General features: G+C 57.0%; 1 protein-coding gene across 1 annotated transcript in view; it reads left to right on the plus strand.

The window, feature by feature from the left end:
* NRXN2 (neurexin 2) overlaps nt 1–24609 on the plus strand; it is a 99758-nt gene that overhangs the window by 11057 nt on the left and 64092 nt on the right. The window contains exons 4-7 of the mRNA XM_007944982.1: nt 3733–3750; nt 9711–9740; nt 11812–11883; nt 16813–17114. Of these exons, the coding sequence (XP_007943173.1) occupies nt 3733–3750; nt 9711–9740; nt 11812–11883; nt 16813–17114 (422 nt within the window). The remainder of the gene's footprint in view (nt 1–3732; nt 3751–9710; nt 9741–11811; nt 11884–16812; nt 17115–24609) is intronic.

Genomic DNA, 24609 nt, shown 5'->3' on the forward strand with positions numbered 1-24609 from the left:
AATTAAAATTCATTTGAAAATAGATTTGATGCCCTAGTGTGCAGTTTTAGGTTTATGGAGAAATTGTACAGAAAATACCAACGGTTCCCTTGACCCTCCCTGCTGCACGCTGTTTCTTGTCTTACTCGCATCTTGCATTGTTGTGGTACATTTGTTATAGCTGATGAACCAATATCGATACATCACTAGTAACTACAATCGATAGTGGATGGGGTTCCTCTTCCTGATGTACAGCCCTGGGGGTTTGGACAAATGCTGACATCATGTGTCCTTGGTGATAGTCTTTACAGAATGGCCTCACTGCCCTAAACATGTGCTATGGCTCCGCCTATCCATCGCCCTGCGGGGAGGGTTCTTTAGGACACAAAGCAAGACCGGCAGAGGGTGAAGGTGCAGGGGGTGAGGTCCGGGGAAGACCAGGCTCGAGCTTCCAGAGTCCTCTCCAGTGGAGTCACACAGTCACTTAGCTCCCCCAGCAACAAGTTGTGACAACAAGTGCAAAATGTAGTCTATCGGGGCAACTTAGTAGGGACTCAGTGGTCTGGGAGGAAGGCCTTTGAGGTCCCCATTGGACGTGCTGAGGGTGAGACGCCCACGAGTCACTCAGGTCGAGCTGCTCAGGGGGCAGATGGTTGTAAACCGCAGAGGCATGTGAGGGAGGTCTGTACCAGACACTGAACTTTTCACTGAAAAGTTCTGAGTGTGTGTGGGCGCCCAGGTGTGTGATCATCATAGCGGTGTCCAGTGGGGCTCTCTGGTACCTGGAAGACTGTGGTGCAAGTGGTGAGCACTCAACTACAAACCAAAAGGTTGGAGGTTTGAACCCACCCAAAAGTGCTTAGGAAGAAAGCCCTGTCAATTTGCTTTTGAAAGGTCACAGACTTGAAGAGCCTCTGAACCATGGTCCTTCTGTGCAGTACGGGCTCACCATGAGTCAGAATGACTCGCCGGCAACCTTTTTTTTCTTTCTGGTGTCTGGCACCTGTGGTAAGAGTGCTGGGCTGAGGATGGGCAGAGAGGGCCACCAGGAGGAAGCTCCTGCAGTAAACCGGGGGTGAGAGGTGAGCGTGTGGGCTGTGATAACCTAGGACCCCAAAGGACAAAAGCCAAGGTGACTTGCAGTCCTGGGAACATTTCCTTTTTGTACCAAGGAGGTGGAAGATGCCAGGGCTTTCAGAGGCTGTGTGAGGCTGATGATGACGCGTGCTGAGGGTCGGTGCGGTGCCTGGTACGTGGTTAAATGAACGGAGTGTCTGGAACCTGGCAGAGGGAGGGCATTAGTAGTGCTGATTGAAAGCTGTGCCTTTGCTGAACGCAGAGCAACCAGGCGCTTGGCAGGCGGTGGAGGTGGGGCAGGCTTTTGAAGGTGGAGTTAGTTTCATGTCCCAGAGCTGTCCCTGTGGTCACTGCTGAGGGAGTGGCTGGGGATGCAAGGGTGGCACTCAGGGAAGAGGTCGGGGTGCAAACACAGGCTTGGGAGTCCCTCAGCCACAAATGTGAGCTATCACCACGGCCGCCACTGCTGAGGGAAGTGGGTAGAGGAGAGAGGCCTGCTGGGGGCGGTGCTGAGCCCAGAGGGGACTCCTTTGAGCAGGTGAGGGCTGTAACCTAACCAGCGGGAAGAGCAGCTGAGGATGGAGCCAAGATGGGGACGCCTCCACCAGGAAGCAGGCCGAGATTGGCTGTTTCACCTTGCTAAGCATAGCATGGGGCCCGTCTCTGGCCGGTGGAAATAATTTTTGAGATAACTCCATGTTGGATCATCTAAAAACACCTCTGGGGTTCCTTGTTTGCCCAGGTCCTGGGGAGATGACTGCGCTGACTGGCCAGGACCTCGGCACCCTGGGACTCAAGGCCTGCAGAGGCCTCACTTCACAGGGGCTTCCCCCAGAGCCTCCTTAACCCGCTGTCTCCACCCCCAGATGTAATAGGATTCCCCTTATTTAATTACGTTGTTGTAGCCACAGCTTCTCTGGATGCAGTTGTCACATAGTGAGAGAAGCTCTGAGCTGGGCAGAGTGGGTTTGTAAAATCACGTGGAAGGGTGTGTTTGTATAGTTTCAGCAAATGGTAAATATGTCCATATATATGGAAAGGAGTGCCCGGGTTAGCATGCTTGGCTGCTACCCAAATGGCTGGTGCTACCCAGAGGTGCCTTGGAAGACAGGCCTGGCCGTGTCCTTTGGAAAAATCAGAGATTGAAACTCTGTGGGGTGCAGGTCTTCTCTGACGCACAGGGGGTCACCTGAGGTTGGAATCGACCCTGTAGCTCCGAGTTTCTTCCTTTCTATGTCTACACAAGCTGTGCACGTTGCCTCTTGAGCTCCCAGAGGGGGTGTGTGCCTTTAGTCCCTGGATGGAGGGCTGGGGGGTGGGGTGGGGCACGTGTCGTCCAGAGTCATGTATTAGATCAGTGTGCAGGTACTGAGGTTTGCAATCTGCTTGTGTGTGCGTGTGTGTGTGTGCATGTGTGTGAGATGGGGGTGTATAAGGTATGATAAAGGGGGGTTTGTTTTGGAGTGTAACTATCTCCCCTAAGAGCGAATGAACCAATGATGCACAGTGGGGCTAGAGGTGGGCAGAGGCAGCGTGTGAGTGTGTCCTGAGCAGATGTGTGTGTGTGCATCCTGGGCCTGCATCTCTGTGAGTGTGAGTGTGAGTGTGTGTGTGTGTCCCAGTGACTTTCTCTGTTGTGTTGTTTCCCTCTTCCTGCTGTTGCTTCCTTGAAAGGCTCCCAGGAGGTGGGCATGTTGGAATGATGTTTGGAGCTGGGGGAGCCTGGGTCCTTTAACCAAACTGACTAGAGTGTAGCTCTCTTGAAAGAACTGCCCCTTCCTCCCCCCTTTAGTTCTCTCTCCTGATCCGTTTGGTGAGCCCCCAGACCAGGCCCGGGCAGGACCCTCGTAGGTGAGGCCTGACTGCCCAAAGGGTACTGCCCAGGCATGAGCCCATCTTGCCCACCAAATTTTGCCCTACTCCCAGCCCTGAAGTAGCCTTCCATCTGGGGACCCTTCGCCTCACACAGCTGTTCAGAAGGCATTTATTCTAGAATCATATTTTTATAGAAGAGGAACTGGGCTCAGAGAGGTTGAGTGACCGAGATGCAGGTCACACAGCACTTTGCTGCTGACCTGTTTTCTGACGCACACCTGGTGCTGTCGGGTCCTGAGGGCCCTTCCCCACTGGCGGAGTGGGGGGTGAGGGTGGCTGGGCCCTCACGTGCAGGGGCTTCAGGAGTGAGCTGATACTGTCACTGGATCGCTAGGTGCCTATGTGTGTCAGTGTGTCACTGAGTGTGAGTGTGTCTCGGCAAGCCCGTGAGACGGTTCCTGGTGTGAACATGTCCCCATCTGTCTCCGGCTGCACGGAATGCCAGGAGAGGAGGCTGCCTGCGGGGTTCCGGAAGCCCGGCAGCCCTTCCTGGCCCTTCCCTGATTCTCCCTGTGACCTCGGGTGGCCTCCCCTTTCCCGTGGGTCTCAGCTTCCAGAAATGTGACGTGAGGTGTGATGTATGTTCCGAGACCTCTCAGACTGTCTGACCCTGAGGTTGAGACATCAGCTCTGGGGACAGCTTTGGCAGTTCCCTGAGACCTGAGCTGTTGGGTGGCGTGTGTCAGGGCCCAGGGTGGGCTTGGGGACCTTTAACCCATCCTGCTCCGGGGGGCCCTTGCTAACAGCTTTGCTTTCTCTTTCTCTCTGCCCCGCCCCTTCTCTGACCACGCCGGCCTGCAGAGGAACATCCCATGGAAGGTGAGTGATGACCTGGGTCACTGGGGTAGCTGACCTGCCGCTGTGGGCTCCTATGTGAGGGGGTGCTGTTGACCACCTAAGCCCCCTCCCACCTGTGTTTGGGGGCCCTCGGGGAAGGATGTCTGGGTTTCCTGTCTTGGCTGCTTTGACGCCACCTCTTCCTCACTCCCTCTTGCTAGGTTTAGAGGGAGAATTCCCAGACCAAGGGCATGCCCTGATGCACTCTGTCTTCTGCTCCAGTCTGCCTTCTTTCGTCCTTGAACTTAAGGGAAAGGGCACATTAGGGAGGAGGTGGGCCATGGGGTAGACGGAGGGGCTGCCAGCGCTCTGCCAGCCCAGCGTAGGAAGCTCAGACAGACGGTGCCGCCAGGGAATGGGGGCGGGTGCTGGGCAGAGGAACTGCCACCTAGATGCCTGGGTTGGGGAGAATCTGCTCTGAGGTCTGGGTGCAGGCGTCTCCTGTGGGGTGCAGGGGGACTGGGGTGTCACTGAGAGTGCAGGCCAAGGGTGGGGGCCCATCCCTGGGTCACGGGATGTCAGTGAGGGCAAACCTCGGCACCAGGAACTGCCCTGCTTCCTGTTCCAACAGGCACCGATGGCAGGCCCTGTCCTTGCCCGCACCGTGCCCGGCCCTCCTCCCAGCATGCCCCAGCCTCAGTGTGCCAGAAGGCTGGGCTGGTTTGCTGCCTCCTCAGCCCAAGGCCCAGGAGCAGGAATGGGGAGCATGTCTCTCTTTGGGGTCTCTCAGTCCACTCTTTCTCTGCCTTCTGTTCCGTCTGCCTTCTCTCTCTCTCTGGTTTCTGTCTTGATCTCTGTGTCTCTGGAGCACGACCCCGGACGTCCAGCGACATCTCTGCCTCCGCCAGGCTCTCTCTGGGATCCTGTCCACCTCCGAGCCTTTTCCGGTGGTTTTGTGTCTCTGGGCCTTTGCCTCCTCCTGGAAGCAGTCAGATCAGGGTGGGACAGCTCAGGCCTGCTCCCCCTGAGGCTGGGCTGAAGGGAGCTCTGGCGGCCACCAGGAGAAGGCACCAGAGAGAACACACAGGGGCCCCAAGTGCCAAAACAACCCCCTGCCCCTTTTTCCCCCGGGAAAGTGGGAGTGGGAGGGACCCAGGCGAGGCCTAGGCTCAGAGCCCCAGGGCTGGTTTCCGCCCCCGCCCCCGCCTTGGGAGGAATGGAGGAGAACTGACCAAGGAGTCAGAGGGCCCGGGAAAGAATGAGGGTCAGGGACCTTGGCCTGAGTGGCCCCAGGGAGCTGTCTTTCCCTGCGGTGTCCCCAAGGTCCGCGGTGTGGCTAGCCTCACTCCCTGGGTGCCTCTGCTCCTTGGGTGCCCAGGCAGGCAGGCCCCTGGGTGTGTATGTACGGGTCTGTGTCTTGGTGCACACACACACATCCAATGCTGCTGGTCTGTTGTGTAGCTGTGTGTCTTTGCGTGTCTGCAGATCCACGCTGGTGTGTGTGTGATGTGGCTTTGTGCCTGCGTGTGTGTGCATGTTCTAAACAGGACATTCCTGTGTTCGCGCTGGTGCGACGCCCCTCTGTGTGCCTTGGTGGGAGTGCCCATCTGTGGCTTTGTGGTCTGTGTTGCTGTTTGCATCCTCTGTGTGTCAGTGCTAACCCTCTGTGTGTGGGTGGGTGGGGGCATCTGCGAGTCAGGGTGGATGCAGCCTTCTGAGGGCTGGAGATAAGCTTTAGTGCTGTTACGACTTTTACTTGTTCTTGATGTCCTGTCTCCCCCTGAACAAAGGGAGAGGTGGTGGGAGAGGAAGGGAGAGAGGTTTGGAAGGAGGAGCAGAGGGGGGAGTAAGGAGAGGGTGCAGGGGTGGGGAGGGAAGGGCTGATGTACAGGAAGGGAAGCGGGGAAGCTGGGGAAAGAGGCAGAGAGGAGGAAGGCCGGAGGGCTGCAGGGCAGCGGTGCAGTGACCTGGACACAGGAGGGGACAGAAAAGGGCTAGTTCTTCTCCAAGCCTGTGGGTGAGGCAGGAACAAGAAGGGAAGCTGGGCTTTGGGACCAGAGGGGAATGAGGCCTGTGGACCCCACCTAGACATTTCTTTGGGGTGGCATGGTGGTTTGCTGGTTTAGATATGGTGCTATGTGTGTGTGTAGAAGTGAGCTTGTGAGTGTATGTGTGTGTATGATGTGTGTGTGAGTGTATGTATGAGGGGGTATGTGAGTGTGTGAGAACTTGAGAACTTGTGAGTGAGTATGCGAGCTTGTGTGAGTGTGTCTGTGTGTATGGTGTGGTGTGTAAGTGGGTTATGTGAGTGTGTGAGAGCTTGTGAGTCTGTGTGTGAGTGAGAATGTGTGTGTGGCTTGCAGGGGTGTATATCTGAGGCTGTGTGTGTGAGCCTGTGTGAGTGTGTCTCTGTGTGAGTCCATGTGTGTGTGAGTGGGTATGTGAGTGTGTGAGAGCTTGTAAATCTGTGTGTGTGTGGCACGCAGGGGTGTATGTCTGAGGCTGTGTGTGTGTGAGCATGTCTGTGTGTATGAGTGCATGTGTGTGTGAGTGGGTATGTGAGTGTGTGAGAGCTTGTGAGTCTCTGTGTGAGTGTGTGTGTCTGGCTGTGCAGGGGTATATATCTGAGGCTGTGTGTGTGTGAGTTTTATGGGTCTGTCTGTGTATGTATAAGTGCATGTGTGTGAGAGTGGGTATGTGAGTGAGAGCTTATGAGTCTATGTGTGAGTGTGTGTGTGGGGCTTGCAGGGGTGTATATCTGAGGCTGTGTGTGCGCATGTGAGCCTGTGTGAGTGTGTCTGTGTGTGTATGAGTGCATGTGTGTATGAGCAGTTATGTTAGTATGTGAGAGCTCACGAGTGTGGGTGTGACACTATGTGTGTGTACATATAACCAGGTAGCATACATGCATCTGTGTTCCTCCCTGTGACACGTCCGTGTGCCTCCTTGCATGTTGTTCAGCCTCGTCCCCCATAACGCTCCTCCTCCTTTACATGCTGGTTCTCTCTGGGGCTCTGGGAGGAGCGTAAGGGGCTGAGATGACGTGAGGAAGTGGGTTTGCCCGGTGATGCTCTAAAGGGTTGGGCTGGAGCTTTCCAATGCTCTGCACCCTGACGTCCCCCTTGCAGATCTCTAACATGTCCTCTGCCGTCTTTAGCCCTGTGCCTGCCCTGCACCCCATCCCCTTTGTAGGGTGGACCCGATTCTCCTCTCTCCACACTGTGCTGCAGGCCTGGCTTTCCCCCAGGAACCCAGACATCCTGCTCCCAGCCCCTTTCTGAGCCCACCTCTTCCTGGGCACCCTGGTTTCCCTGTCCCCTTTCTCCGCCTTGCCTCTGTAGCAGGGCAAGGAGGCCCAGAAGCAGCCAGATCGAGTGCCCTAGGAAGGGACCCTTGGCACTGCCAACCATCACTGCCACTCGCTTCCCAGAGGTGGGAGGAAGGCGGAGGCCACAGGTGGGCCTGGGGAGGAGAGCTCTCAGGTGGGGCTTGGGGGCATGAGGGTGGAGCAGAGGTCTCAGCCTGGGGTGGGGAGGCAGGTTTCAGGAGCAGACGCTGGGCCAGGCCGGGGCTGAGCCATAGGAGACAGGAAAGGAAACTGGCTTCCCGTCACCAAGATGGCTGGTGCCGTCATGCCTGAGGGAGCTGAGCAGCTGGTTGCTGTGGTGATGGAGGGGGAGTACCGCATGTTAATGAGGCCGCTGGAGCTGGCCAGCGCAAGGGTCTAGGAGCAGCAGAGTGGCTTTGCAAGGCCTGAGGAGGGGTGCACTGGGTAGCCGGCTCCTGGGCCCGGGGTGGAGCAGAGGCCTGGTTTTCCAGGGATAGACGCTAAGGGCAAGCCTGTTTCTTGCAGGAGGGATTGGATGTGGGCTTAGGGCTCAGGTCTGGGTCCTGAATTTAGGAGGGTTGGAAGAAGATGGGGGGTGTGCTTGGGGGGGAAAGAGCCAAGGCAGGGCCTGTTCAGTGTAAGGAACAAGACTCAGTCCAAATGCCTGGGTCCCTCACCCGTTCAGTGGCTAAAACCTGTGTCTTCTCAGGAGCTGCTCTGTCTTCAGGCTGCCCTGGGCCGCTGGGGCCCCATTCCCCAATCACCCTCAGACCCAGAGGTGGGGAGACAGCAGCGCCACCCCGGAGAGCCGCCCCAGTCCACGTCTTCCACAGGCCCCAGGCCTCTGCCCCAGCCATGCCCTTGGCCTGCAGCCCTGCAGGCATTCTGGCCCAGGGAACTTGCAGCAATTTAACCTTGAGACTAGGGCTGCCACCTCATTGCCGCAGCAACGGGGGTCATTTCCAAGGCAACAGTGGCACAGCCGGGCTGCTCCCTTCTACAGCCTTCTGGCCAGACATCACAGGGGTAAGGGTGGGGTGGGCACAGGGCTGGGGTTGGACGGGGCTGGCTGGTGGTCTCGGGGCAGCCCTGGGTCTCAGCCTGCCTGTGGGGCCCGGTGCTCCAACCGCTGGGAGGGAGCGTTCCTTGGCTGGTGCCCTTTGAGGGCTGGGGCACTGGTTTGGCGGGCCACGTTCCTCCTCCTAGGACCCCAAGAAAGGCTCAGATTGTCCTGGTTGATAACCCCCCCTGGTCTCACCCTCATCTTGGCCATAGGGCCTCTGTTTTCGTTTTTGAAGTTCAGCTGGGCCATCTCAGAGAGGTCCTGGCTGTAGACCAAGTCATGAGTGGGGAGGAGTTTTGATCTCTTTGAGAGCCAGGCCTCCTGCCCAAGGTCTTGTTTGGGCTTGAAGCTCTGGCTCTACTCCTCCCATCTTGCTTTTGGGGGACTCCACGCCCTAGCTTTGTTCCGTGGGGCACTGGTAGATTTCTCGCCTTCCATGTGGGAGACCCAGGATCGATTCCCGTCAGTCAGAGAAGGCTTGCGTGGTGCCATGATGTGGAACAGGTTTCAGTGGCGCTTCTAGACCAAGACAGAGAGTAGGAGGAAAGGGCTGGCTATCTATTTCCAAAAACCCAGCCAGTGAACACTGTGTGGATAACTGACCCACAGCCCATGGTCTGGGCAGTGTTTTGTTCTTTTGTGTGTGGGGTGTCCTGTGTTGGGGGCTGACTCCTCCCACGGCACTGACGACATCTTCTTTCTGCAGACCCCACTCTCCTACTGCTTCCTTTCTCCTTGCCCCCCTAAATCCTGACTTCCTCCCCCAGCCCATCCGTGCAGGGTCCCTCCTGTGTCCCTGCAGAGGTTGCAGGGAGGGGCTAGCTGTCTTTCCCAGCTGTCCTTGGAGGGGGAGCTCCTTCAAGGCCTAGGCTACCCCTCTCTCCCTCTCTGCCAGGGCTGTGGGGGTCTCGGGAAGCAGGCGTGGGGACTCGGGGGTCTCCTTGCCCACTCGGCCCCACGCTAACAGGACACTCTCTCTCTCTCCAGGTGGCTTTGGTTTTTCTGTGTCGTGTTTTATTTTCTCCTCCATCCGAACTGTTTTTTCTCGTTGACCGTTTTTTTTTTTTTTTTTTTTTTTCTCTCCCCTTGCCAATTGATGTCTCTGGTTCCTTGTTTACAATCTTGTAAGCTCATTTTACTTTGGATTTCCCCCCCCCCCCGGAAAAAAAAAAAAAAAAAAAAAAAAAAAAAGGAAAAAGCAACCCCTCACTCTCATGCTTCTTCTCCTTTTCCTTTTTTTTTTTTCCGGCAAGAAGAAAAAAAAAGAAACCAAAATCCCCCTCCCCCCACAGTGACTCCCACCCAGTCCTCCTCTGGCTCTGCCTGTACCCCCTCTGGTGCACCCCTGACCTCTCTCTCTCTCTCTCTCTCCCCCCTCTCATGCCCTCCACCCTCTGTCTTGGCATCGGGCCCCTCTCCTCAGCTTCTGGGCTGGGGGCTTTCCCCCCCGATGTCTGTCACAAGTTAAAAAGGGCTTTTAAATTGTGGCGGCAAGCGCTTTCCCCTCCCCTCTGGCTGATTTTGATGACTCACGTTCTCTCTTTCCCTCTTTCTTTCTTTTTTTTTTTTTCTCCCCTTCTTTCTTTCTTTTTCTCCTTCCCCTTTTCCAAGGTCCGGCTCACCTGACGTTAAACAGCGAAGGTATGGTTTGAAGTTTTGGTTTGATTTGGATTGGATTGGATTGCCCTGACCTGCGCCTGGATTTTCTGTTCTGCCCCCGCCCGCCCCATGCCCTGCCCCCTCCCCCGGGCCCACCCTCTGCCACCAGTCCTGCCTCCTTCCTCCCCCCCTTCCTCTGCCATTTCTTTATTTTATTTTGGGGGTGCTGGGTGGGGGCGGGGTGTGTCTCATTCTCGCCCCCTTCCCTGACCCGCCCCGTGCGCTCTCCTGTCCCTTGGTTTCTGACATCGAGAGATGTTTCAACTCCTGCCGTTGCCTCCATAACCTTTCTGCCTTTTCCTGGTCGCGTGTCTTGCTTTGTTTCCTTTTGTCCGTCTTTTTCATGGTGGTATTTTATTTCCTTCCCCTCATTCGGATCATTCTTTCCTTTCTATGAACCTGAGTGAAAAGGGAATAGTGTGGGCTGGAGAAAGGAAGTTAGGTGGCCCCATCCGCCAGGGCCCTGCTCTGTGCGATGCCCACCAAGTCCGTAAAGGAGCAAGGAGGGAGAAGGGGCGACATCTCTTCCACAGCTGTCCCACTGCACGCCTTACTTCACTCCTGTGTCTTGTGAGCGTCTCGTAAGCTCATTTGACAGATGAGAACACAGCGAAGCAGAGAGAGGGGGTGGCTTCCACAGTCTTTCACTGAGAGTGTGGCTGGGACTAGGCACCTAATGTTAGCCTCCCTTCCACCCAGTCCCTACTGTCCTTAAAAGACCTGGAGCAGAACCCAGGAGTCCTTCCTGCTCCGGTCCCCCCAGCCCTCCTGTCACAGACGCCTTCTGAGCTCAGATGTTGGCCTTCTCCGGCTCAGGCACTGCTGCCCTTACCCAGCTCGGTCTTCTCACAGAGGGACATGCTGGAGCCCTTGGCCTGCAGGACGAGGAGGAGACAGCGGGTGGGGGGCGGGCTGTGGGAGACACTGGCATCGATGTGAAATTTGGAGTGGATTTGGATTTGGGGGGTCAGGGTCTGGGATTATTGCAGGGATGGGCAGTGATGGCAAGAAATGGGGCAAAAAGAGGGTGTTCCAAATGGGGGCGTCTAGTGGAGAGGCCCTGATCGATCACTCACACCCTCCTTGCCTGTCAACCCCCGGCTCTGAGGATGCTAGCGGGGTGCTCACTTTTCTCGTGGATGAAGGTCCATAAGATCTCAGGAAGCCCCTCCCCCTGGAAGATTCCACAGTTCAGGTGTTACTCGGACTTTAGTTCTGGGTTAGAGTAAGAGGCCAAACAGGGACTTTTTCACTCTCTTCCTGAGTCCTCTCTTCCTGGTGCCATCCCGGGGAGTCTGGCAGTGGCTCTGGTGCCCGGGAGCCAGGGCAGAGTGTTCAAGTTCAGTGGCAGGGGTGGGTGGAGAGTACAAGCCTGTTTGGAACCCGGACCTGGGACATGTGCCCTCGAGGGGCTGGGAGTCGAGGAACTGGGAGGCGGGGAGTGGAGTGGGAATTCCTGGAGAAGGGCTTCCCCACAAACGCAATGGCGCCAGCCGGTCAGGAGCCCCTGGGGGTGTCCAGCCCTTCTCTAGATGTGGGTGGATGAGGACCACATGTGGTCCCGTGTCTAACTGGAGGCACGGTGGACAGAGGCGACGTGGGGTGTCCAATGGGCCAGTGAAGACGGGGAGTGTGAGCCAGGGGTCAGGAGAGGAGGAGAGGGCGTGGGCGGGTCAGGTGTTTGGAGCAAGGGCACCTGTGCAGGTGGGCAGAGCCAGCAGAGGGGCGTGAACTCTGACCCCAAAGAAGGCAAAGGGGAGGAGAGTGGGTACCAGGAGAAAGGAGTGAACTTGGAAGGAGAGCTCGGGGGTGTCCAGGCCTGGGGCATGGCTGTGCATGTTGCCGGGCAGAGAGGGCTCTGCTGCCCAGCCAAAGGGTGGGAGTCGGTGGTCAGGAGTCTCACGGGGTCTCCTTGAGAGGCCCCAAAGGCAAGTGTGTTCCCCGTAGAACCCTCCTCTCCTGCAAGCCTGGAGAGGGGCCTCCATCACCTCACGGCTCGGGTGGGACTGGCTGGGTAGCCCCTATGCCTGACTCCCCAATTCTGCTTCTCCAGTAGGGTCCTTACTGTTCTCCGAGGGGGGGGCCGGGAGAGGAGGAGCCGGCGAGGTGCACCAGCCGACAAAAGGTCAGTGACCCCACCGTCCTCAGAGAGCGCAGCCCTCAGCCCCCTGCAGGCTAACTGCCCTCCTGGGGGAAAGCAGAGTCCACAAGATGCAGCCCCTTGCAGCCCCCTCTCAGGCCCACGGGAACTGGGGGGCTTGCACCGCAGGCCCATTCTGACGGGCCCATTCTGACGGCCCCATTCCCAGCCCCCGTGTGAAGGGCCCCAGACCTCCATTTCTTTCCCAGAGCCCCGTGGTCCTGATGCGCCCTACTAGAACCTAGAGATGTCTTTTCTCTGTTGGAGTGGCTTAGATGCACCGTAGAAGGTACAGAAGGTACCTGTGTCTTGGTAGAGCGATGGGGCAGCGGGGCGACCCCATTTCATCATCACATTCCAGAAGCCCGCTTGGCCTCGGAGACTGGCACAGATATGCATGTTCTCAGGACATTCCTTTCCCATAGGTGAATGGTCTCTGTTCTCAAGGGCCTCGCGTCCTGACACATCACAGCCCGTCCTAACACATCATAGCCGTAAAGCAGTACAGGCAGGGGGATCCCTGCTGACGTGAGCACGTTTGCAATCCACATGTATCAAGTGTCACCTCAGTGATCCTTTGGAGCCTTTGTGGGGTGGGACTGTTACCCTCACTTTATAGATGAGGGAGCAGAGACTGGCCCCATGGCCACAGGGAGGGCTCCTTCAGCCTGTCTCAGGGCCCTGGGCACCAAGTTGCTTCTTCTGTATCAAGGCTGCCTCTCTTAAGAAAACCTCTCTCCCAAGGAGTTTATGGCCAGTTTAACTACCGCTCAAGGAACAGCAGTGGGGTGCCAAGTGCGGCTTCAGAGTCCACCCTCCTTTCTTCCGTAAGGCTGTTCTCTGTCTGCCTGCATTTTCGCCAGGCCCCGCCCCCGATGACTCAGTGTCTCTTTCAGCTGACTCTCGAAAAAGCACCCTGACATTTCCTTGGTCTTCCCTGGAGCAGCTCTGTCTACACGGCCATATTCTAACACTCATCACACGGTGTCGCCCCTCTCACCTGCTTGCCTCCCCTGCCCACTTTCCTCTGGACACCCCCAGTGCTTTGCACGGAGCCTGGCACAGATGTGGGCATGCAGTTAGAACATTCTTTCCCGTCGGCGAACGGTCTCTGTTCTCAAGGGACTTGCTGCCGTCCAGCAGCCAGAAGGCGTGATCCAGGTGGGCCGAGAGGTGCTGAAGGATGCAAACCTTGTGCAGAGGGGCTAGTGAATCTTGATTTGAAGGAGGGGCAGCACACACAGGAAGTTAGGTCCTCGTACGTGAGCCGTTGACGTGTGGCATGGTTTGTAGGGGAAGAAGCTGGACCCCGGCTGTTGTCTCTCTACACGCCCACAGCGACCTGGAGGGTAGGCACATGATTATGCTCCTTTTTCCAGAGGACAAAGCCAGGCCTTAGCGATGTTGCGTCCTGGCCAAGGTCACGACACTGCTGGTGGGGCCAGCACTAGAGCCTCGCTCTCTCCCTCCTCACATCACGCATCCTCTCCAGGGAGCAGTACAAGCCAGAAAGGGCCAAAAGAGCAGAACCGGCCAGCTGCAGCCAGTGAGGGTAGGGAGGGGCCGGGGGCTGGAGCCGCTCCCCAGAGGCCTGTGAGCTGGGCGGGGAAAGGAGGCCGCCCTCTGTCCCTTGGGGTCCTCAGAAACCCAACACCACAATAATAGCCACACTGAACTTGACTGAGGACACTTGTGGTACACCAGCCTCCCCAGTCGTGGGAGGTAAGCAAGTCTGGGCTGTCATCCCCTTTCCCATGCCAGGAGCTATTAGGATCTTAATTGTTCAAGCCAGGAACCCGGTGGTATGGTAGTTAAGCTCTGGGCTTTGAATGCTGGAAGGTCAGTGGTTTGAACCTACCAGGAGAAAATAGTAGCAGCTTCCGTGAAGAAAAAAAGCCTAGGAAACCCATGGGGCCGTTCTACTCTGTCCTATGGGGCACTGGGAGTAGCTATCAACTCGCAGCCAGCCAGGGGTTTGGGTTTAACTGTTCAAGCCCTCCTGGGAGCTGTGGTTCGTGAGTTCTGTGCATGCGGCCAGTCAGGGAAGAGCGCCCCCTGGTGCTCAGGTTTTGTTCAGCCCAGAGCTGGTCCATGCTCTTCTAAGCGCCCTAATAGGGCTGCCCCCCACCCCCGCCCCGCTGTGCACCCCTTGAAATTCTGCTCCCGTTCCCCCCAACTCAGGTTCAGTCTCGGTCCTTCCTTTCATCTGCCCCTCTCCTCAGATTCTCCCAGGCTCCCTTTGGCTTCTCCACGGTCACTCCATCTCTGGGCCCACGTCTGCCAGGTCTCCGCAGGGCCCAGGGGCACAGGGGATGGGGAATGGCCTGGTTTCTCTTGGCCTTGGCAGCTGGGGTACAGCCTCAGCCCCGCCTCTCCCCTTTTCTCTTTTGTTCTGTTTCAATCCCTTCTTGCCGCGGCTGTCTTATTCTTTCCTCTGTCTGACTCTCTGTAATGATGGTTCTTTGACTGTGGTGAAGGTGAGGGTGTGGGAAGGGAGGCCTGGCTTCTGGGAGGGACTACACAGGCAAGCCCAAGGTCAAACACATTCCGGTTCCGGTTCTCCAACCCCCAGCTCTGTGGGGGCCTGGGCAGCAGGCCTGGTTGCTATGGAAACAGGAAGCCCCCCCCCCCAAGGCCTTGGTTTTCATTCCCTGGGGGGCCCTGTCCCTCTTTCCTCGCTGGCCTTCTTACTGTCACCCATACCTGTCCCCACAGGGCTTGCTCCTTTCCTCTGTCCATGTTGCTTCTGTGTCAGCCCTGAGCTGTTGCTGGAGTCCCTCCCGATGTCCGCTTCTCCCTCCACCCCGCCTCCCTGCACGTCTGTTCTTCGGCACCTGCTTGCTTCCCGCTGTTGTCTTCCGGCCCTCCCCCCTGGAGCCCTGAGGTGCACAGAGGGAGAGAGGTTCACACTGTCCCACGGTGGCCCCCACCAGCCTGGCTGCCCTGTGGCCTCAGGAAACCGGGCCTCACCAGCTGCAGAGAGCCCCGTGCCAGGCTCTGGGGCAGCAGCTGGTCCTTTGGCATCCGGAGGCAGCGGGACGGAGTCTGTGGGCAGCCTGCCCAGAGGGAGAGAAGCAGGGCTGTGTGAGGGGGTCTGCAGAATGGCACTCGGGGACCCTCCCCTCCCTGCTTCCAGACGTTGCCCTGACGCCCTTCTAACCTTCGCTGGGCCGTGGGCAAGCCGTGGGGAGCTGCCCTGGAGAGCTCACGGCTCTTGGTAGACGCCCCTCACGCACAGGTGTCTGCCCCCCAGCCTCTGGGAGCAGGAGGCGGGGTGAGCTGTGTCACCTGTCACAGGCAGGCCCTCCGGCCCCTCCTGATTCCATCTCCCCTTCTCTTTCTCCTGCTTGGGTTCCGGCTGGTGAAGGGGGGCTGAGACTCCATGTTCCCAGCAGCACTGATTCAGTCTTCTCTCACGTGTTGCCCACTCACACCCAACACTGAAATCCTCTATGTGCCTGGGCCACATGCCACACACACACACTCAAATCCACACACACATGCATACACCCACAATACTCACACATGCACACTCACACACCCACACCCAAATTCACACACACTCACACACACATATGCATAGACATACTTACAGCCACACCCACACATGTGCATGCACTTAATTCACATTCACACATATGCACACTCACATATGCACACACACATAATCCCTCACACCCTCACACATACACACACATACCCACACATGCACACATACACTCACATTCACTCACACACATGCACACACACTCCCACTCCCACACAAACTCACACACGCACGTGCACTCTCATACCCACACACTCACATTTATGCACACACACTCACAATCATTCACACATCCACACTCACACATCCACACATTCATACATATATAGTTACACACATTCATTCATGCAACACATATACACACAATCACACATGCACACACAATCACACACACTTATGTTCACACACACATACTCACACATGCACACTTACACCCACACACACTTGCATTCACATCCAGTTACCCACATACACTCTTACACACATGCGCTCACACCCACCTACACGCACATTCATACCCACACACAGTCACACGATCGTATTCACACATGCACACACCCATGCACTCTCGCACATGCACACGCTCACACCGACACGCGCACACATGCACACACGCACACACTCCAGAGCCTGGCCTTCCTGTGCTCTCACCCCAGGCACTTGCTGGTGTGACCTGCGCGGCACACGTGGTCCCCTCAGAGCCTGTCAGTCTAGGGCCGTGTGTGCCGTCCTCCACCGATTAGGGCAGGAGGCTGGTGGGCGTGGCAGCCGGGAGGGTGGCCACCTGTGTCAGCTCCGCCCAGTCCCACCTGGGCACATTCCTGTCCCCCACTCCCACTGCATCCCGGTACCTTACACCTACCCTTCCCATTCACTGATCTCAACCTGCCTGGCCGGTCCACTGCATAGGGCGAGGCCTCAAACTGTTCCCAGGAAAGGTCACTGGGGAAGAGGCAGGAGCGGGGAGGGCTGCGCTCAGTGGCTGCACCCACTCAGCCGTGGGTGGAGGGCCTGGGCGGGGAGACGGGGGTGGGGAGCCAGGGAGAGACTCCTGCTTTCCTTCCACACCCTTGGAAAAGGGGCGTGGCTGACGAAGGCTGTTGGGGGCAGGCAGCCACTCTGCTTCTCCTGGGCCTGTGGCAGCTTCATTGTCTCAGTGTGAGAGCCGAGTAGCAGCCTCCTGGCTGTACATGGGGGAGTGGATGTTTCACCCGGCCGGGTCCTGAGAAGGGGTGCTGGCAGGCCGAGCGGGGCGCAGGCCCCAGGGCTCCAGGTGCGGGCTCTCTGCGGGGCGGAGGGATCTGGAGCGCTCTGCCCTGCACGCTGCCCTACGCGGCCTTCTCGTTTTCCCGAACCTCGGCGTCCAGGCAAGGAGGAGTTTGTGGCGACCTTCAAGGGCAACGAGTTCTTCTGCTACGACCTGTCGCACAACCCGATCCAGAGCAGCACTGACGAGATCACGCTGGCTTTCCGCACGCTGCAGCGCAACGGCCTGATGCTGCACACGGGCAAGTCGGCCGACTACGTCAACCTGTCGCTCAAGTCCGGCGCCGTCTGGCTGGTCATCAACCTCGGCTCGGGCGCCTTCGAGGCCCTCGTGGAGCCCGTCAATGGCAAGTTCAACGACAATGCCTGGCACGACGTCCGGGTCACCCGAAACCTGCGCCAGGTAGGGGCGCAAGACCAAGGCCAGGGGCCAGTTGCGTCGGGGGTGCAGAACGAGAGGGAGCGCCAGGGAGGGGTCGGGTGGGGAGTGGGTTCCGGAGAAGACTGAGGCTTGGGGCTGTGAGGGGGTCCAGGAGTGGGGGGGGCTGCGGTGACGGGTCAGCAGGGAGCCAGCTTGGGAGGTGGCTGCACAGGTGCCCACAGCAGGGGCCCAGGGAGGGGCGCAAAGGCTGGGCTCAGGTCAGTGGGAGTAGGGGTCGTTTTGGGAGCTGGGACTGGGCAGTCGGGAGATGTGGCAGGAGGGCCGTTCAGGAGTGAGATGGAGGCTGGACAGGTGGGCCCTGGGGTGCTGTGCAGTGGGGAAGGGGTCGGCTCTGGCCTGGTGAAGGTGTGGGTGCCCCCATGCTTCAGCCGGGGGTGTGGGGGCCGGAGGTGCCACCCTTGGGCCTGGCTGCCCCAGTGGGAGAGACAGGGATGCCTCAGGGTCTGGTGGAGGTGGAGCAGGTTAGGGAGGGAGAGCAGGCTAGAGAGAGTGGGTGGCCCTGCCTCTCCTCTGGGTGGGACGTGCCCTCCCCCTTCCTTCCCCTTGCCAGGGACCCAGGTTCTCCCAGCTCCGTGGTTACCTTCCCGGCCCCTGGGCCAGCCCACGCGGCTACTCAAGAAACACCAGCCTGGAGGGCCCTGAACATGGGGCTGTCCTCAGCGCCGGCCCCCAGGCCCACCTGCTGCAGAGGTGCAGCTGCTGCTGTGTGTTCAGTGTGGCCTCCTCCCTGCTCCCCAGGCCCAGGGTGGCCCCTGCGGGTGAGGCCATCTCTCTGCGGGCCTTCCGCTTAACAGCAGCCCCACAGCTTGCCTCTAGCCCCCAGACGTTCCTGTCCCAAGCAGGGCCCAAGCGAGTCCCTCCTCTCCAAGCAGAGAGACGGCTGTGTACCTGTGGTACCTCCTGGCTCCACCCCCTGCCTCCTTCACCTGCTGCCTCCATACCTGGCTCCCAGGTGCACAGGCTTGTGCTGTGTCATCTTTGTCTTGGGTCCACAGGCTGGTGGCTGGGGCAGGGCGGTGAATGCAATACCGCCTCTGGTGGCCTTCCCCTCCGCCAGGGACACTGCCCATCCCTGTCCTTGTAGGTGTCTCCGCTGCTGTTAGGGAGCCTTCCTCTTCTTACCTGCTCAGGTGCCTCGTGGCTCTAGTGTGTGGTGGTGGACCTTCGGTTTGCCCTCTTCCTCCTCCCCTTCCTGCCACCAAGCAGCTCATTGGTGGTGGCTCCCGATTCTGGCGGCCTCCCCCGCTTCTCACCTGTTCTTACTCACCACCGCGGAGTGATGATCTAATGGGGATTCCGCTGCACGGGGTACCTCCCCCGCCTGTGAGCACAGTGACAAAGCCGCTGCTCCTTCCCCAGCCCGCTGCTCCCGGGGCTCCGGCTGACGTATCTCTTCTTAAGCCCCTCGTGATCCGAGGAGGGAGATGCTTGGTGGGGGCGCTCCTGCTCCCTGTAGTGCTCCATCTTCGTGTTTCCTCCTTCCCTTGCCCGCACAGAGGGCTGACAGGTGGTGTCACCACGGTCGGAGCAAACTGCAATGTGTCGTAGCCATTGGTGGCACCTTCAGAGACCACACCTGTGTTACTCAGGAAGAAGTTCCTTTTGGCCTTCTTACTCTCTTTCCGGCCCCAGGAGCGGCCTTGTCACCTCGTCCTGCCTTTGGCAAGACACTGCAAGCCCTGAGTGCCTGTCTGTGCCTCGCTCGGCTGACACGTGTACTGTGTGTGTATCCGGTGCTGGGTGCCATGGAGATGGATGTTGGAGGCGTGGTCCCTGCCCTCCTAGCACTTAGACTCCTGAGGAGATAAACCAAAACCAAACTCACTGCCTTCAAGTCGACTCCAACTCATAGCGACCCCTCCATCTCTATGGAAGTAGATTGCCCAGGCTTCCTTCCGAGGAGTGGCTGGTGGGTTTGAACAGCCAGCCTTCCGGTTAGCAGTCAGATGCCTTAGGCACTACAGCACCAGAGCTCCCAGGAGAGGTGGGGTGTGTAAGTGCAAACAGAGCAAAGCCATACAAGTGCCACCTGGTCCCCACCAGCTGCCGTTGAGTGACTTTCGACTCATGGTGACCACGTGTGGGTCAGAGTAGAACTGCTCCCGGGGGATTTTCGTTGGCTTTTATTTTGTTTGTTTTATTTTATTTTGTTGTCCTTGCTGAGGGTGTACACAGCAAAACAGGCGCTAATACAGCACTTTTTCCACGTACGTTTCAGAGACGAGTAACGCCATCCCTCAAGGTGTGCAGCCCCTTTTCTTAGTTGCTCCTCCATTAATATAAACTCACTGCCCTCTAAGCTCTCTGTCGAATTTTCTGAGTTTCTCTTGTCAATTTGATGCCACGTGCAGTTGTTGTCAGGTGCCGTCGAGTCAGCTCTGACTCACAGCGACCCTGTGTCCAACAGAAAAAACGCTGCCCGGTCCTGTGCCAGCCTCACACTCCTTGTCATGCTTGAGCCCGTCGTGGCAGCCACCATGTCAACCCGTCTCGTTGAGGGCCTTCCTCATTTTTGCTGATCCTCTATTTTACCGAGCGTGATGTCCTTCTCCAGGGACTGGTCCCTCCTGATAACAGGACCAAAGTATGAGTGACAAGGTCTCACCATCCTTGCTTCTAAGGAGCATTCTAGCTCTACTCCTTCCAGTATACAGTAGGAGTTCTTAAAAGAGCAGAATACTCAAGGCAGACATTTCACAGTACTTAAGCTAAGCTGTTATTTGGTTTTAACTTACTTCAGGGGATATTTTTGGTTTAAGGTTTAAAGAGTATCTCAGTGCAGTCGTTACCGGGGTTCATCCAGCCTCCATGGCTCCAGAAAGTCTGGAGTCTATGAAAATTTAAATCCTGTTCTGTAGTTTCCCCCTTTTGACCAAAGATTCTTCTATGGAATCTTTGGTCAAAATGTTCAGTAATGGTAGCTGGGTACCATCCAGTTCTTCCGGTCTCATGGCAAAGGGGGCAGTTGTGTGGGAATTAGCCACACTTTTCATATCCTTCTCTTGCTCCTGACTCTCCTTCATCCTCTGTTCCTCCCGGTGAATAGAGACCAAATGTTGTGCCTTGGATGGCAGCTTGCAAGCTTTTAAGACCCCGGGCACCACACAAGGAACCAGGAGGTAGAATAGAAGCAATGAACACATTATTAGGCCAATTAACTGGGGTGTCCCATGAAACCGTGACCCTAAACCTCCAAACCGTTCCATGGGGTTTTCAATGGCTGATACTTTGGCAGTAGATTGCCAGGACTGTCTTCTGAGGTGTCTGTGGGTGGGCTCAACCTTCCAGCCTTTCGGCTCGCAGCCCGAGGGTGTTACTGTTTACCCCACTCGGGGAAGCACATGCCTTAACAGCTCTGGGAACTTGAGAGAAAGCCTAGAGGAAGGAAAAGTCTGTGACTCGGAGACAGGAAAAGCCTCACAGAAGAGGGGAGCTGGGCCAGACCTGCCAGCAACCCTGAATGGATAGAGTGGCAGGTGACAGGCTCTTCCCTGGGCTCACAGAGTTGTGAGCCAAGGTGGTCACACATGGAAACCACCTTTTTCTGACTTATTCTGTCCGATGGGTCAGCATAGGGTCAGGCTAGCTTGACCCAGGGCCAAAGAGGGGTGTCTGCCTCAGGTCTGTGGCTGAGAGCCTTCCACACAAAGGACTTCGGAGGGGACCTGTTTGACCCCGGCTGTTTCCGTTCATGTGTGTTGCAGCCCCTGGGATTATGGCGAAGGGTGCTGCTGGCAGGGAGCAGGTCAGTCTCGGGGCTGGGCTCTGAGCCACTGTCCTTGCTCAAGGTCAGGCCCTTGGCTGAGTCACGCCCTCTGTGAGGCTTTCTTCTGGGGCTTCTGGGAATGATTGACTGAGTCCTGGTGCCTCTAAGGGCAGTGATAGGTCAGTGGTAGAGTGCTTGCTTGCCGCAGGAGATTGGGGTTCAGTCCCCGTCCAGTACTCCTCATGCTCAGCCTTCCCCGTTCTGTTCTTGGAGCCTGGCATGTTGCTATGATGCTGACAGGTGTCCACAGAGCCTCCACACTGAGACCAGGAAGAAAGGCCTGGTGATACTTCTGAAAACCAGCCAAGGAAACCCTGTGGGTTACAATGGTCTGATTCCCAGCGGATCACGTGCTGGTATGGGCTGGGCAGCGTGTGTTCTGTTGTTCCGGGGTTCTGTGCGTTGGGGCTGACCCAGAGGCACCCCACAACAAGAACACGTTGTCTCTTGAGTCATGGTCTCAACTGGGGGAGACTATGCCCCCTGCCAGGGCCATGTGACAATCTCCAGGGACTTTCTGGTTGTCACAACTAATGGTGGCTGCCGGGGTCCGGTGGGTAGAGACGGGGGACGCTGCTAAACATCCCCCAAGGTATAGGACAGCCCCCACAAGGAGGACTTTCCAGCTTGAAATGTCAGCAGTGCCGAGCAGAGAAAGCCTGTGGTGGAGGGAGAGAGTTACCCTCAGGCAAACTTACACAGATGACACCCTGGGACTGGGAAGACCCTTTTGTGTCCGAGGAGTGATAATGGGTTGGGGGTGGGGTTTGAACCAGTGTCCTGCCTCCCACAGGCTTCCTGGGCTAGGAGCAAGGGCAGAGCGGTAATGTAAGAACTGACACTGCCTTCAGCCTCGCGGGGTAGATGGCCAGGTTCTGAGGATGCTGTAGGCCCCTCTCTGCTTCTCTCCAAACCAAAAAAAAAAAAAAAAAACCAACCCAAACTCACTGCCATCAAGTCCATTGTGACTCATAGCGACCCCCATTAGGTTTCCGAGGTGGTAAATCTTTGTGGAAGGAGATTGCCCCGTCTTTCTTCTGTGGAGCAGCTGGTGAGTTTGAACCGGCAACCTTCTGGTTAGCAGTCAGATGCCTCAGGCGCTGCGCCACCAGGGCTCCATCTGTTTTCCCCAGGGGATGAGAAAGGGGGGGAGATACCTCCAGGGGAGGCCCGCTGCAGGGTGTGCTGGGGGACAGCGGCCTCCCCGTCCCCTGCTTCTGCCCCCAGGGCGGTGGTGGCTCACAAGGCCAGCTCCACAGGCTGGAGGCAGGCAGGCCTTTTTCCGTTTTACCCCTCCACTAGGCAACTGTCCGTGGAATCATCCCAAAGCCCTTAGAACATGGCAGTGAGGACCAGGCGAGGCCTGAGGTGGCACCTTGCTCTCCTCACTCCCAGTGCAGCCGCTGCTGCCACTGTGGCCATGGGAGTCCCTGGGGGATCTGTGTGGGAGGGACTACCTCCAGGGATTCTGACATCTGTTTTTAATGCCGGCCGCTGGCCTCCTCCACTGCCTCCAGGCCAGGGCAGGCTCACCTTCTCTTTAGCCAGCACCCAATGGGTAGACCAGCTGGCTCCCAGAATCCCACAGGGGCTCCTCCCACCGGTGCTGATGCTGCCACTCCTGAGGGCAGCCGCATCCAGGAGCGCCCCAGGCCGGTCGACGGAGTCCAGCTCCCTGATTGGGCATTTAGGGCTCCTCCCACCTTTCTTCTCGGCTCTTCCTCCCTGGCATCCTGCCACCGCCCTGCCTCTGAGCTACTTGGGCCCCTCATGCCCGTCCACATGGACTTGCTAGCTCCTCCCATTGTTCTCACCCTTCTTCCTTGGACACCACCCGCTCACCCTCAGAGCAGGGCTTTGAGTCAGACAGACTGGGTTCATATCCCAGCTCGGCCCCGAGCTGTTAGAGTGATGGTACATATGGGTTCTTTAGCCTCTCCGGGCTTAAGCTTCTCATTTGCAAAGTGGCCGCAAAGTTTAGAAAAGCTTGAAGTGTGGTAAATACTGGTGTGAGGACTCTCTGGGTAGCACCATGGTCCAGTGCTTGGCCACTAGCTGAAAGGTGGGCGGTTCGAAGCCACCCGGAGGTGCCTTGGGAGACACGCCTGGCAGTTGGCTTCTGAACGGCCACAGCCTCAGAGAGCCTCAGGAGCGGTTCCACTCGGCCGCGCACGGGGTCACTGAGAGCTGCAATCGATCGGCGGTAACTAGCAACAGCAAATGTATATGGTGTCTATATTAAGTAAAGGAGCTCTGGGGGCACAGTGCCTAAGGCCCTTGACTGCTAACCAGAAGGCTGGCGCTTCAAACCCACCAGCCACTCCTCAGAAGGAAGATGGGGCCATCTACTCCCGTAGTGATACTGCCTTGGAAATCCCAGGAGCGGTCGCTCTGGTGGCATAGTGGATAAGGCACTCGGCTGTTAACCGAAAGGTCAGCAGTTCAAACCCACCAGGTGCTCCACAGAAGGAAGATGGGACAATCTGCTTCTGTAAAGATTTACCACCTTGGAAACCTCATGGGGGTCGCTATGAGTCGGAATGGACAAGATGGCAGTGAGGTTTATTTTTTTTTGTGTATAACAAACGTGTCATTTCAACAATCTTCACACATATGGTCCAGTGACACTAACTTATTTTCATCACGTTATTCAGCTGCCTATCCCCAAAGTTTCTCATCACCCTGAAAGAGACTCAGTGTCCCCCAGGCCTGAGTCCTGCTTTACACACACACACACACACACACACACACACACAGAGATGCACGCACCTGCCCCCAGCACTGCTGGTAAACGTTGATCTCTACCCACTAACCTAGTGTGGATGTTTCATACACGGGGAATCACACACTGTTTGTTCTTTTGTGACTTACCGATTTCCCTCAGCAGCGAGCCTTTTGGTGCTGACGGGGGGAATGCTGTTAAATGCTTAGAGCTGTGCGGGTGGTGCGAGCCCTGAAGGGCTGCCTCCCGGCTCCTCGCACCCCCAGCAGCACTGCGTTGGTCTTCAGTACGTCAGGCCCAGCTTCAATGCCGGCTTCTTCAGAAAGCCTTCCTCCATCCCTCCCTCCAGCCACTGTCCCTCGTTTCTCTTCTCCCAGCCCTTGCAAACGCTTGCTCTAGCCCTAGTGCACTCTGCGTTGTCAATATCTATGTTTCTTTCTTTTCTTTTTTTTTTTCATTATTATTTATTGTGATTTGGGTGAAGATTTACAGAGTAAATTCACTTTCCATACAGCAGTTCACATATACTTTGTCTCATGTCATTGACCACAGTTTACCACAATGCAACAGCTCCCCTCCCACTTCCTCCCCATAGTTACCACTTCCCAGTGTCCATCCCTCCATACTCTCCTGCCCCCTGAGCTGTCTCCTTGTGCATAAGCAGCCCTTCCTTCTCCCATGATTGTTCTCTCCAGGGCATGTGTCTACTTGAGGTAAATGTTTAACTCACATGCCTGTACATTGTTTGGCTGGAAACCACAGGTGTGGGTTCAATTCCAGACCTGCAGGGCAGCTAGGGGCCATAGTCTCAGTGGTTCCACCAGGCTCTATTGGACCAGCAAACCTGGTCCCAACCATCTTTTTTTTTTCCCTCCAAATGATTTTGAGTTTTTTGTTCCACTGTGTTTATTTCTTATCTATGATTCTCCGTGGGAAGCTCCTTAAGGGCTTAGCACCAGCAACTGTTG

This window comes from Orycteropus afer, unplaced genomic scaffold (genome assembly GCF_000298275.1).
Source record: "Orycteropus afer afer isolate SDZICR_OR568_19922 unplaced genomic scaffold, OryAfe1.0 scaffold00130, whole genome shotgun sequence".
Taxonomy (NCBI): Eukaryota; Metazoa; Chordata; class Mammalia; order Tubulidentata; family Orycteropodidae; genus Orycteropus; species Orycteropus afer.